The sequence below is a fragment of the Bos javanicus genome, chromosome 16, assembly GCF_032452875.1.
Source record: "Bos javanicus breed banteng chromosome 16, ARS-OSU_banteng_1.0, whole genome shotgun sequence".
Classification (NCBI taxonomy): domain Eukaryota; kingdom Metazoa; phylum Chordata; class Mammalia; order Artiodactyla; family Bovidae; genus Bos; species Bos javanicus.
In genome coordinates this window covers 33,503,282-33,518,281 of record NC_083883.1, presented here as the reverse complement: position 1 = coordinate 33,518,281, position 15,000 = coordinate 33,503,282, and the positions used below count along the sequence as shown (strand labels likewise).

The window sequence follows — 15,000 nt, the reverse complement described above, 5'->3', positions numbered from 1 at the left end:
ATCCTACTCAAAATGATTGGATTAGGATGTTCTTAAATCTCACCCAAGATTTAATCTTTTTCACATCTCTAGTAGCTCACCTTCTCTACTTTACAGTACAAAAATACACGTGTTCATTAGAACATTTGAAAATACTGATAATCAAAAATTTTTTTTAATTATCCATAATGCCATTACCCAGAGATAGATTAACATGTAAAATCCTCCAGATCTACACGAAATAGAATGAGATGGTATTTTTGAAACCCTTTTTTGCCCAGTTTTATTGAGATATAGTTTATATATAACATTTTATTAGTTTAAGGTATGCAGCATAGTGATTTTGTATATGTTGTCATTGCTGTCCAGTTGTTAAGTTGTGTCCAAACTTTTGGGACCCCATGGACTGCAGCCCGCCAGGTTCCTCTGTCCATGGGATTCTCCAGGCCAGAATACTGGAGTGGGTGGCCACTTGCTTCTTCAGGGGATCTTTCCAACCCAAGAATTGAACCCTGATCTCCTGCATTTGCAGGCTGATTCTTTACAGCTGAGCCACCAGGGAAGCCTGTACATATTGCAAAATGATTACTATGTTTATAAATATCCATCATCTCATATAGTTACAATTTTTTTCTTGTGGTAAGAACTTTTGAGGTCTATCTCTCTTAGCAACTTTCAAATATACAATATAGCATTGTTGACTATAGTCACCATGCAGTACATTACGTTCCCAGAACTTATTTATTTTATATCTGGAAGTTTGTATCTTTTGACCATTTTCATCCATTTCCTCCAGGCCCCAAACCTCACCTCTGGCAATCACTATGCTATTTTCTGTTTTTATGAGTTCAGTTTTTTTAGATTCCACATAATAGTGAGATCATACGGTATTTGTCTTTCTTTGCCTCTTAGCATAATGTCCTCGAGGCTCATCTGTATCGTCACAAATGGCAGGCTATTCATCTTTTTTAGGCTGAATAGTATTTCATAGTATATACATTTCACACATTTTTTTCCATTTATTCATCAATGGACATTTAGATTATTTCAATGTCTTGGCCATTGTAAATAATGCTGTAGTGAAGATGGGAGAGCAGTTATCTTTTTTGAGATGGTGATTTTGTTTCCTTTGGATAAACACACAGAAGTGGAATTGCTGGATCATATGGTAGTTCTATTTTTAGTTTTTTTTTTTTGAGGAATCTCCGTACAGCTTTCCATAGTTGATGTAACCAATTTACATTCCCATCAACAGTGCATGATGACTTTTTTTTCTCCACATCCTTTCTACTACCTGTCATTTTTAGTTTTTTTGATGATAGCCTTTATGACAGGTATGAGGTGATATCTTATTGTGGTTTTGATTTGCATTTGACTGTGTGGATCACAATCAACTGTGGAAAATTCTGAAAGAGATGGGAATACCAGACCACCTGACCTGCCTCCTGAAAAATCTGTATGCAGGTCAGAAAGCAACAGTTCGAACTGGACATGGAACAACAGACTGATTCCAAATAGGAAAAGGAGTACATCAAGGCTGTATATTGTCACCCTGATTATTTAACTTATATGCAGAGTACATCATGAGAAACGCTGGACTGGAAGAAGCACAAGCTGGAGTCAAGATTGCCGGGAGAAATATCAATAACCTCAGATATGCAGATGACACCACCCTTCTGGCAGAAAGTGAAGAGGAACTAAAAAGCCTCTTGATGGAAGTAAAAGTGGAGAGTGAAAAAGTTGGCTTAAAACTCAACATTCAGAAAACGAAGATCATGGCATCTGGTCCCATCACTTAATGGGAAATAGATGGGAAAACAATGGAAACAGTGTCAGACTTTATTTTTGGGGGCTCCAAAATCACTGCAGATGGTGACTGCAGCCATGAAATTAAAAGATGCTTACTCCTTGAAAGAAAAGTTATGACCAACCTAGATAGCATATTGAAAAGCAGAGACATTACTTTGCCAACAAAGGTCCATCTAGTCAAGGCTATGGTTTTTCCAGTGGTCATGTATGGATGTGAGAGTTGGACTGTGAAGAAAGCTGAGCGTGGAAGAATTGATGCTTTTGAACTGTGGTGTTGGAGAAGACTCTTGAGAGTCCCTTGGACTGCAAGGAGATCCAACCAGTCCATTCTGAAGGAGATCAGCCCTGGGATTTCTTTGGAAGGAATGATGTTGAAGCTGAAACTCCAGTACTTTGGCCACCTCATGAAAAGAGTGACTCATTGGAAAAGACTCTGATGCTGGGAGGGATTGGGGGCAGGAGGAGAAGGGGACGACAGAGGATAAGATGGCTGGATGGCATCACTGACTTGATGGACGTGAGTCTGAGTGAACTCTGGGAGTTGGTGATGGACAGGGAGGCCTGGTGTGCTGCGATTCATGGGGTCGCAAAGAGTCAGACATGACTGAGGGACTGAATTGAACTGAACTGAATGATTAGAGATATTACTTTGCCAACAAAGGTCCATCTAGTCAAGGCTACGGTTTTTCCAGCAGTCATGTATGGATGTGAGAGTTGGACTGTGAAGAAGGCTGAGTGCTGAAGAATTGATGCTTTTGAACTGTGGTGTTGGAGAAGACTCTTGAGAGTCCCTTGGACTACAAGGAGATCCAACCAGTCCAACCTAAAGGAGATCAGTCCTGGGTGTTCATTGGAAGAACTGATGCTGAAGCTGAAACTCCAATACTTTGGCCACCTCATGCGAAGAGTTGACTCATTGGAAAAGACCCTGATGCTGGGAAGGATTGGGGGCAGGAGGAGAAGGGGACGACAGAGGATGAGATGGCTGGATGGCGTCACCGACTGGATGCACATGAGTTTGAGTGAACTCTGGGAGTTGGTGATGGACAGGGAGGCCTGGCATGCTGTGATACATGGGGTCGCAAAGAGTCGGACATGACTGAGCGAATGCACTGAATTGAACTGAATGATTAGTGATGTTGAGCGCTATGATTAAAGCCTTCAACAAACTGGGCATAAAGGGAACATACTTCAACATAATAAATTCCACATATGACAAGCCCACAGCTCACATTATACTCATCTGGAGGTACAGGAAGGTTATAACCAGTTTCAGGCTAATCAAACACCAATATGCACCATAGTGGTTAGTCTGGTCAAAATAAAGCAGTAGCACCTTGAGGGAACTAAATATGCAAACAAAAAATTATACTTCAAAAGGGTACTGGGAAATAACCATGCCAGAACAGATCCAGGGGAAGTTTTGATGCAGGTCACCTTCTGTGACCTGTGATTAGAAAGAAGGAGGGATGCTAAAGGGAAGAACAAGAGTCTGGAATCCTTGAACCGTCTACTGACAAGTTTGCTAGGGCTAACCTTGGAGTTACAGAGTCTTGTCAATACTATCTTGGTAGCCTCCGGGCCACTTTTAGGGAATGGATTTCAGCTGATGAGAAAATGAAATGCTTTTCTTCTACCAGGTGGGCATTTAGCAAGCTGTTTCTATTTTCATTTAGACCTCTCATAGACTTGGACATTCCATTTAAGAAGAAAAGTCAGTATCAGCCTCAATTAGACCAACAAACTCTCATTCAGTACATCTGTTTTCGAAGACATTCAAAGCCTGCCGAACCATGGTATAAAGAAACCTCTTACCAAAGAGACTATTCTTTGCCATTTTACAAGACGGGTAAGTTAGATCAAGGGTTCTTACTGTCTGAGAGCAACTCTGCCTGGGCCAAATTTGAGCATCTTCTGTGGGCTTGCTGTCTCAGGGAGCACGTCTGGGACCTGTCACATTGGCAGGGAGGGGTATTCACTTGTGTTTGGTGCAGGAAGAAGAGTTTAGAGAGCTGCCCCTGGGCTACATCCTTCTTTCCTAGCTCCTCGTACAGGAGACTTTCAGGCTGAAAATTCATAAATGTCCTTGGTAGAAAGCAAGCTCGAGTCTGACCACTCCTTGGAGCCCCTTGTCACTTGACAAATTTGTTATTGTACCATACTGTTGAGAGGATCTTCCTCCCCTCACTCTATTTTAAATGGATTTACGACAATTATTTAATATTTGCAGGTATGTTTCAAAAATTCTAAGTTCCCTCTGTAGTATTTCTCCATGCTGCAGCCCGTGTGTCAGTGCTGAGGGGCCAAGGCCCCCCACAGATATGACCCTTGGGAGTACATGTGGTTATGACCTTAAACTTGACTGCATTCCTGTAATCACTGACACTTTGGATTTTAGTCACAGTATCGATTGCTCTATTGACAGACTTTCTGAATGAGTAAACCCCAATACTTCTGGGTCTCTTACACGGTGGCAAGCATATATTTGGTCCGAAGGCAATGGCACCCCACTCCAGTACTCTTGCCTGGAAAATCCCGTGGATGGAAGAGCCTGGTGGGCTGCAGCCCATGGGGTCGCTAAGAGTCGGACACGACTGAGTGACTTCACTTTCATGCATTGGAGAAGGAAATGGCACCCCACTCCAGTGTTCTTGCCTGGAGAATCCCAGGGACGGGGGAGCCTGGTGGACTGCCGTCTATGGGGTCACACAGAGTCAGACACGACTGAAGCGACTTAGCAGCAGCAGCAGCAACAGCTCTCTGCAGTAAATGCTATTATTTCCTCCACTTTACAGTGACCAAGTTGCAGAGACAGCCCCAAGTCACAGGAAACAGGAGAAGCAAAACCCAGACCCAGGCAATTTCAGACACAGAATTCAGCCCTGGCCCAAGGTCTGTGCTGGACCTTTAAGCTATTTTACCTCTGTCACAGCTGAGCATCACTTGTACTACTATCTGTTCAACAGTTTTCTTTAAAACGAGCCACTTTTTTTTTAATCTTAAAATTAAAAATAACAAAACTAGTAAAAGTATGGTGAGAGGAATGGGATGTGGAATGGGAAGAATCTACCCCTCTTTTTTTCTCCCCTGAACAAAGAGCTGCAGCCTGGAGGGAATGACAGAGCAGGGCTGAGACTCAGTCCCAAGGGGACAGGAAAAAATAGCAATTGGGAAGAGCGGGAACCCAGCCGAACCAGGCAGATCTTGGGGAGTGGAGCCAGGCATAGGGGTGGTGATGGATGAAGCTGGGATTGGGGCCAAAGAGTAACAGGGCGAGTTGGCATAAGAAGCTGCAAGCAGGCTAATCTGGGTTCTGGGAGGTGAGAGAAGTTTGGAGCCTGAGAAGAGAGGAAGCTGAGGGGATAGGGAAGAGGGTGAGGGCTGAGATAGGTCATTGGAGGAGGAGGTATGGAGTGGAAGGAATCAGGGGACCTTGGAGGGGTTATATTAAAGAAAGTCAGCTTCGGGTGGAGGACACTACCTGGGGCTGAGGTGGGGTTGGAAAACAGAAGGGGTGGTTGGGAAGCATCGGTGGGGCTCCCATCCCTGTAGAAGCAGTTTTTGGAGGCTGACTGAGTGTGAAATCTCTTTCCTTTGTATGAGGGAATCTAGGTGACCTCTAGTTTCCAAAGGGATGGTAAACACTTTTAAAAGACAATTCCTAATTCTTTCCAAACCTATCGAATCAGGTGAATGCTTAGCAAAGAAAACACCCAGGCTAAGTGCCACGGGAGGAGGTAAAAGGAAGTCCATACTATGATCTCAGCCTCAGGAAGCTCACAGTCTAACTGGGAAGATGAGGCAATGATGAACCTATCAGAGGTTGCTGCTGCTACTGTTGAGTCGCTAAGTCATATCTGACTCTTTGCAACCCCATGGACTGTAGCCCACCGGCCTCTCTGTCCATGGGATTTTCCCAGCAAAAAGACTGGTGTGGGTTGCTATTTCCTTCTCCAGGGGATCTTCCTGACCCAGGGATCAAACCTGAGTCTCCTGCGTTGGCAGACAGATTCTTTACTGCTGAGCTCCCTAGGAAAAAGTGCCAAGTAGAGGAGCAGCAGCTGAAAGATGAGAACACTGGGGCCTGGAGCAGAATGCGCCCGTGGGGACCTAAGCTTGATCTCGATGGATAAGACTTGCAGGTAGCAAGAGAAACAGGGGGACATACCAGAGGCAGTGGATGAGAAGAAGGGGGAGGTTTGCGGTGGGGGGGGTGGGGTAGGGGATTGAGGCCTGATTGAGCAAGGTAGAACAGAAGTGGGAAGCCAAATGCAGATTGGCAGAGTGGGCAAGAGTGCCTGGAACTGAAGAGGAGCTACAGGAGCCTGCAAAGTTGAATCTGCATAATCAGAGCCGTTATAGGATCAGAGTCAAGAGGGCAACCCAGTCAGCTTCAGAGGACGTTAGCTTAGCATCCTCTGTCTGATGATTAGCTTAGCATCAGTCTGTCGGACTGCTTAACTCAGGCAGGAGAAGACACAGCCAGCAGGTGAGAAGAGCAGCTGGGAGGCGGTGGCAGAACCATGGATGGAGCAGTGCGAGGCAGTGAGCAGAATTCAGGCCTTAGAGTGCTACAGGCCTGGCACATTCTAGCTGTGTGGTGTCGGGCAGGACACTCGACTTTTCTGAACCTTTCTGTCTATAAAATAGAGATCAGAGTCCGCATTTTGGGATAATTGCTAAAATTTAAAATATTTGTCATGTGCCCAAAGTGCGCTAAGTGACTTACTCATATGCGTGTCACGCTTACCGTTGCAATGAGTCGTATTGTCCCCACAAAGTAGGTATTTTTACCAACTCCGTTTAGCAGAAGAGGAAACAGAGGCTCAGAGACTTAAAAACCTGTTCAAGCAAGCAACTGCTAAGTCATCAGTCTGGGTCATATACAGAGGTGTCACACTCCCAAAACTGGCTCTTAAATTGAACTGAGCAAGTTTCATGAGAAATGGGAAGAAGACTCATGTGGCAGAGCCTCAGGAGAGAGAAAAGACAGTACCAAATAAAGAATTCACAGGAGAGCAATTAAAGCTAATTGCACAGTGTCCCACTTGTACTGCAAGATTGTTAAAGCCTCTGATAGAAATATGGAAAATATGGTACTTGAAAGTGTGGCCTAGGATCATTCCCTGCTTAATGAGGTTTGAAGCCTGACCGATTCAAGAGATAATTTACGTTGAAATATTCAGGGCTCCGTTTATCACTCATGGGGTGTGTATGTTAGTTTTCTATTGTGGAATAACAAATCATTCCAAAACCCAGTGACCTAAAACATCAATAATGATGATTTTTATAACTACCTCTCATCATTTCAGTGGGTTAGGGTTTGAGAACTCAGGTGGGCAGTTCTTGCTCAGAGTCTCTCTCAAGGTAGCAGTCTATGACAGTGAAAGCTTCATGGTGTGAAGGCTCAACGGGGGCTGGAGGATCCACCCTCAAGGTGGTTCACTCATACAGTTGTCAAGTATGACGGCTCACATGGTTGTCACAGGCTGGTTGGGGATTGGTGTTTTGATGTCTTTCCATGCTGAGCATCCTGATGGTGTGACAGTTATCTTCCCCTGGAATGAGTAATCTGAGATGAAGGTGGGAACTGCAATGTCTTTTATGACTTAAACTTGAAGGTCATATTACAGTCAGCCCTGAAGCAGTGTGGGAGGGGAGTCAGACCCAAGGGCATGGATACCACCAGAGGGCAAGAATCATTGGGATCCATCTTGGAAGCTGGCAGCCGTAAGATGATTCAGTTACTGGTTGAACACCCAGTACAAACTATCTGTCTACTGGGAATACAGTGATCAGGATAAACAAGACATCTGCTTTCATGGAGCTGACATTCTAATGGGGGATATGGAGCATGAGCTAAGTCACTTCAGTCATGTCTGACTCTTTGCTACCCAATGGACCGTAGCTGGCCAGGCTCCTCTGTTCATGGGATTCTCCAGGCAAGAATACTGGAGTGGGTTGCCGTGCCCTCCTCCAGGGGATCTTTCCCACCTAGGGATTGAACCCATTGTCTCTTAAGTCTCCTGCATCGGCAGGCGGCATTTTTGTTTGTTTTACCACTGGCACCACCTGGAAAGCCCATACGGAGCATAACCAAGTAGCTTTTAAAAAGAACTTTAGACTGTAGTAGTGCTGTTAGGCAGAGAAGGCAATGGCTCCCCACTCCAGTACTCTTGCCTGGAAAATCCCATGGACGGAGGAGCCTCGCAGGCTGCAGTCCATGGGGTCGCTGAGGGTCAGACACGACTGAGCGACTTCACTTTCACTTTTCACTTTTATGCATTGGAGAAGGAAATGGCAACCCACTCCAGTGTTCTTGCCTGAAGAATCCCAGGGACAGGGGAGCCTGGTGGGCTGCCATCTATGGGGTCACACAGAGTCGGACACGACTGAAGTGACTTAGCAGCAGCAGCAGTGCTGTTAGGGAAGTAAACAGTGATGAATGTAGCCAAGGGAGATTACTTTTAATACTGCAGTCAGGGAATATCTGTATATAATTTTAGCTGAGCCCTGGAAAATAACAATGAATCATATAAACAGCAGTAAGTGCTAAAGCCTGAAAGTTGGAAAGGGCTTGCATGTTTGAGGAACAGAAACGAGGCCAGTGTAGTTCGGTGGATAGTCAGTGAGGGTGAGAGTGGTAAGATGCTTGGATTCTATTCTGAGAACAATGGAAAGACTTGGAATAATTTTGAACAGAGGGGTAGCATATTATTTGGGATTTAAGAAGATCAGTCTGCCTGCTGTTAGAACACTGGAGAGGAAAAAGAGGGAGGGTCTGCAGACCAGTGAGGAAACTGTTTAGTAGTTTAGACCAGAGATGATGGTGGCTTGGACCAGCAGGTAAGACAAAAAGGAATAAATGGGTCCTGGAGATATTCTGGAGCTGACATCAGTTGAACTTGTGATAGATCTGATGTCAAGCATATTTTCATTCGTTCATACATATTCCTTCAGTAACTAATTTGAGAGTATAATTATAGGCCAGTGTGGAAGGTTTTAGCAACACCATGTGAAGCAGAAATAGACCCAAAGTTTCTTCATTCAAGGAGCTTCAATGGGGGAACCAGCATAGAAATAAGCATAAAATCTCACTGGCCATAAGTCTTATGAAGCAGAGTTTATGTGGTGTTATGAGAGCATATAACAGGTCAGAAAAACGATGAGTTGACAGCTGAAAGATGAGCTAAAAGTTAACTAGGCAAGGAATGGGAGAAGAGCTTCACTAGGCACAGTGTGTGCAAAGGCACTGTGGTAAGAGCATGGCATGGTTGAAGAACTAAAAAATAAATGTGTTGGAGCCCAGAGGTCAAGAATGGTGTGGTCAAAGAGATGACAAGGTCAGGGAGGGCTTGGGGACCTCCTTGGTGGTTCAGTGACTGTAACTGCACTCCCATGCAGGGGGCCTGGGTTCAGTCCCTGGTCAAGGAACTAAATCCCACACGATGCCAGTAAGAGTTTGCACGCCTCCACTGAAAATCCCACATGACACTAGGAAGATTGAGTATCTCACTTGCTGCAACTAAGACCCAACGAAGCCAAATAAATAAATACTTAAAAAAAGAAGAACAAGGAGGGCTTTATGAGCCATTTTCGGGTTTGGGGCCTCTAGCTTGACATTACTGGGAAAGTTTTGAAAAGTTTTAAGGGGTTCATGCAGTCACTTCAGTTGTGTCAAACTCTTTGCAACCTGTGGACTGTAGCCCACCAGGCTCCCCTGTCCATGGGATTCTTTAGAAAGAATACTGGAATGGGTTGCCATTTCCTTCTCCAGGGGATTTTCCTGACCCAGGAATCAAACCTGCGTCTCTTATGTCTCCTGCAGTGGCAGGCAGATTCTTACCACTAGGGCCACCTGGGAAGCCCCCAGGTTTTAAGGAGGTGGAGGTGACACAGTTACAATTGCAGTTTGAAAAGATTACTCCAACTATGGAGAAGAAAAAGGGACAGGATGGGGAGTAGACTGGAGCCAAGTTGGAGTAAGAAGGGTCAGGAGATGATTGCAGGGGTTAGGCTGAAGGTTTCCAACTTCAGCTACATCACTTTTAAAAATCCAGATGCCGAGGATATACCCAATACCAATTAAGTCAGAATCTCCTGGTGGGAGGAAGAAGGTCCCAGGCATCAGTAATTTGTGAAACTCCCCAGATGATTCCTTTGTACAGCCGAGTCGGGAACCAGTGCTTCAGGCAGCTGATGATGGGAGGCAGTGAAACCGACCAGGGTGCTAGGCCTTCCCCAAGCAATAGAAATTGACTAGAGGCCAGACAAGAAATTCAGGCAAGGTTTGTATTGGGGCTCCTGTGCTAGCTGCAGGAGGGAGCAAGAACAAGTAACAGGTTCCCTTGTTTGGTAGATGGTAGAGCTGGTTCCTTATATGGGATGTGAGTAGAGGTGTGCTCAGGGATCGGGCTTAGGTGTTTTGCCCACCTCTTTGGTGGTGGTGTGTGCAGGGGGCATGTGCAGAGCCAAAGCTCCTGAGACACTCTTTTTGCTTCCAGCTCCTCAAAAGGGGCAGTTGGGATTTTTGCTCTTTTTGTTTCCCCCAACTGCCTGCATGCAGTTATTTTTAGTCCCTTTTCATTTCTTTGTACTAATATTTTGTTACTGGAGAAGTTTTTCCAGGTGTAAGCATTATAGCACTGAAGTAAAGGGTACCAGGTGCCCAGTCTGTCTACTAGCAGCACAGAATGCATGCATCCCTGTATGCTAAGTCGCTTCAGTCATATCCAACTCTATGTGACGCCGTGGACCGTAGCCTGCCAGGCTTTTCTGTCCACAGGATTCTTCAGCAAGAATACTGGAGTAGGTTGCCATGCCCTCCTTCAGAGAATCTTCCCAACCCAAGGATTGAACCCATATCACCTGCATTGGCAGGTGGGTTCTTTATCACTAGCACTACCTTAAAGGCAGAGGAACCAGAGATCAAATTGCCAACATCCACTGGATCATCAAAAAAGCAAGCAAGTTCCAGAAAAACATCTACTTCTGCTTTATTGACTATGCCAAAGCCTTTGACTGTGTGGATCACAATAAACTGAGGAAAATTCTGAAAGAGATGGGAATACCAGACCACCTGACCTGCTCCTTGAGAAATCTGTATGCAGGTCAGGAAAGCAACAGTTAGAACTGTACATAAAACAACAGACTGGTTCCAAATAGGGAAAGGAGTACGTCAAGTCTATATATTTGCACTGTGCTTATTTAACTTATATGCAGAGTACATCATGAGAAATGTTGGGGTAGATGAAGCACAAGCTGGAATCAAGATTGCTGGGAGAAATATCAATAACCTCAGATACGCAGATGACACCACCCTTAATGGCAGAAAGCAAAGAAGAACTAAAGAGCCTCTTGATGAAAGTGAAAGAGGAGAGTGAAAAAGTTGGCTTAAAGCTCAACATTCAGAAAACGAAGATCATGGCATCTGGTCCCATCACTTCATGGCAAATAGATGGGGAAACAGTGGAAACAGTCAGACTTTATTTTTTTGGGCTCTAAAATCACTGCAGATGGTGACTGCAGCCATGAAATTAAAAGACACTTACTCCTTGGAAGGAAAGTTATGACCCGCCTAGAGAGCATATTAAAAAGCAGAGACATTACTTTGCCAACAAAGGTCCATCTAGCCAAGGCTATGGTTTTTCCAGTGGTCATCTAGAGATGTGAGAGTTGGGCTACAAAGAAAGGTGAGTGCCAAAGAATCGATGCTTTTGAACTGTGGTGTTGGAGAAGACTCTTGAGAGTCCCTTGGACTGCAAGGAGATCCAACCAGTCCACCCTAAAGGAGATCAGTCCTGGGTGTTCATTGGAAGGACTGATATTGAAGCTGTAACTCCAATACTTTGGCCACCTGATGCGAAGAGCTGACTCATTTGAAAAGACCCTGATGTTGGGAAAGATTGAAGGCAGGAAGAAAAGGGGATGACAGAGGATGAGATGGTTGGATGGCATCACCGACTCAATGAACATGAGTTTGGGTCAACTCTGGGAGTTGGTGATGGACAGGGAGGCCTGGTGTGCTGTAGTCCATGGAGTAGCAAGGAGTTGGAACATGATTGAGCGACTGAACTGAACTGAACCACCTTACTTGGATTTTAGAGATACTTAGGTGGCAATTATTTTATAAACAACCATCAGGCAGGCAAAGGGCTGGTTTGCAAGAGACCTAACAGATAATTATTACGAAGCTGAGCACTGACTGAATCGAGCTTTTGTTTAATTCAAGAAACTGACTCCTTGAAGGAGTATTTGGGGGAAGGCCTTCCACAGAATAAGAGAAAGTACTATTACAGTGTTTATCAAGGTGTAAGACTGTTTTTAAATCTTATCCATTTGGCTAGTCTTTGTCATCAGACTTTAAGGGCCAAGTTCATGTCTAGATTAGCAATTTGCATTTCATGTTTGGTTCTTACCTCTTATTTGGGAACAATTGAAGAACAGATTACATACAGACCATGACAGATTATGGTTATTGATTAAGAAATTCCTCCTCAGTAAAAGTTCTTTCTTAGGACATAGGGGTCCATTTATTTGGGAAATATTTATTAAGTACTGACTATGTGCAAGACACAGTAGAAGAGAAGATTCTGTTCTCAGGGAATTTATAGCCTGGGAGGGTGAGATGGCCCCTCAGATGAAAGTTGCCCTTGTTTTATGCACCTTGGTGCCAAATAATTAAAAAACCTCATTCTTCCGAAATACAATATATTCTTTTAGTAGCAGTGTGACACTTAAGATTCTGACCTTCAGTTTTCTCGCATGCAAAAAGGATAAAAATAATATCTACCTAATAGAATTGAGATACCCATGTAAGTAATTTAGCATCGTGCTTGTACATAACATTAAGAAACCTCCAAAACTGTTAGCTATTACTAATGATCAAAGTCAAACATGTGCCACAATAAATGTTTGTTTTTTAAAAAAAACCTATCTCACTGGGATTAATTTCTAAAACTAGAGCATAAAGTAATAATCATATATAATCAAGGTTATCCTTTAAAATTTCTTAATTGCCCAAAGTGATAATATTAAATAATACTAAATCATTAAATCATTTGGAATACATGGGATTCTTCAGCAAGTTCATTAAATTTTCTCTGTGGTTCTCAACTAATTTTTCACTTCATTTTTCAGCAATGCATTTCAAAGCAGTCATCACACACAAATCCACATGAACAATAATTTGACTTTGTCAAATGATATAGAAATCTAAAAAATCATTTCAGTTCTTTCCATAGTATTCCCCACCCCCAAATTTGTATAGTATATTTCAGACTTGGTAGCACCCACTGTCAGAAGGCATATATACGCACTAAGTGGAATAGCAGGAGAAATCCCCCCCAAAATGTTGCTCTGTTCTTAAAACATTTACTGTCGAATTTACCTGGTTAAAAGTACCTAAGTCAGCTCCATTATAATTCTCATAACAAAGATCACTAAGGCTATCAAGTAGGATTCCTAACACTTCTAAACATCATTAATATATTTCCCTGGAATACAATGTAATCCTTAAGAAGGTCAGAGTTAATATTTAATACAATAGTAAGCTTTGAGAAGTCATATGGTTACCAACTACGGACAGCATCACATTTAGTTAAATCTGATTTTTAAAATCTTCCAGAGATGGCATTTCCAGCTATATTTCCTGAGTAAATGAAATGTTATTCATTCTTAATATTAAGAAATGTTTATTTCTTTAAATGCTGTTGAAGTGCTATGGAAGGTGGAGAGAACAATGAAAAGATTAGGGACTTTGGGGCCTGACAATCTTGGGTCAAATGTGGGCTCCTCCTCTCTCACAAGCTCTGTAAACTCAGGAAAATTCATTGATCTCTTTGAGGCGGTGAAACTATCAGTGGGCCTCTGAGGATCTGTGAATTTTAGGGTTAACCCTAAGTACAACACCTAACACAGGGAACAGCATGGTACCTGATAAAGTTTTGTTACACTATCACTGAAACGTTCTAGTCTTTGGTCCATTGGGTGTAGATGCAATGATTGCAGTGTCCAACCCAACTCCTTGAACCCATACCTTTAGATAAGCAGAACTGCTGGTGATTGTAGACAAGGAATATAAAACATGAGGGCACTCCAATGGGTCTGAATTTAGGGATGGTAACAACTACATTTTGATACAAACATGACACAAAGAGACCTATTAGGGCTTAAAGGGCAAAGCGGGTATCTAGAATTAGAATGTAAGAATACAAATTTAAGAATTTATTTTGTTTTATTTACATTTTGGAATAATCTAATAACATGCCTCAATCAGAGATTGAACCACAAAAACAACCTTTTGATTAAACACTTTTGCCCCCACATCTTTTAAATATATTCCTTTGTTTTAAATCTTATAAATCACTGTTATTGCACACAATTGTTGCTGAAAAGACAGTGTGTTAAAACTAAGTGTCTTAAAATAAATCATTAATTTGTTTTATTTTCCAGATTGGGACCGGAAATTAGCCACAGTTTCATCGAATCCTAGACCACTCAATTCACTGCCAGAGCACTACTGCTGTGAAGGGAGGTGGCTTTGAAAGAAAGGCTTTTAAACTAAAGTAACCATGGCATTTTGAACAAAACATTTGGCATTCTTAAGTGGCTCCTTTAGGCTAAAATAATGGTTAACAGAATTACTTTTCAGTGTGTATCCTGATGGCCACAATCCTAAAAATATTTACATGTTGCAAATTCTCTTCCAATCAGTTGGCCAGCCTAGGGCAGGGAATCAAGATCAGCCTTAAAAGAGTTTGTCACCTGTTCTTAAGGCCCCACTACCAGTCTTGATGCTAATGTCACCAAACCATCTCACATTTAGTCCAGTGGTTACATGTGGGACCAGCTAAAGAGATAACTGCATCTGTTCAATAACTGTATCACTGTTAGGAAAAAAAGAGAGAAGAACCTAAAGATGTAGCCAAGAAGGAAGATTCCTGGCATCACAGACCCTGAAGGTGCTCTGGATGCAGAACCCGGTATGGCAGAGAGCTACAGTGAGAGGATTAACTGAAAGTCTCCACAAAGAAGAATTAATATCCCTATACTGACAAGAAGCCTGACAACTAGGGATCAGCTCCCTAGGCAAAATGATAGAGGTTCTCTAAAGAAATGCTCCCAAAGAAAAGAATCTTTAACATTCTGTTCCCTAGGGACTCCCCAAGCATAGTAGTTGGTCCCCTACTCATCACCCCAAAGTGAAGTCTA

The 15,000-nt window shown here is 43.1% G+C and overlaps 1 protein-coding gene across 2 annotated transcripts in view; it reads left to right on the top strand.

The window, feature by feature from the left end:
- SPMIP3 (sperm microtubule inner protein 3) overlaps positions 1 to 14,393 on the top strand; it is a 36,115-nt gene extending 21,722 nt beyond the window's left edge. For both annotated transcript variants that reach the window (XM_061382477.1, XM_061382478.1), the window contains 2 exons: positions 3,465 to 3,637; positions 14,242 to 14,393. In XM_061382477.1, coding sequence (XP_061238461.1) covers positions 3,465 to 3,637; positions 14,242 to 14,333 — 265 coding nt within the window. In that variant the 3' untranslated portion in view covers positions 14,334 to 14,393. The remainder of the gene's footprint in view (positions 1 to 3,464; positions 3,638 to 14,241) is intronic.
- The last annotated feature ends 607 nt before the right edge of the window (positions 14,394 to 15,000 follow it).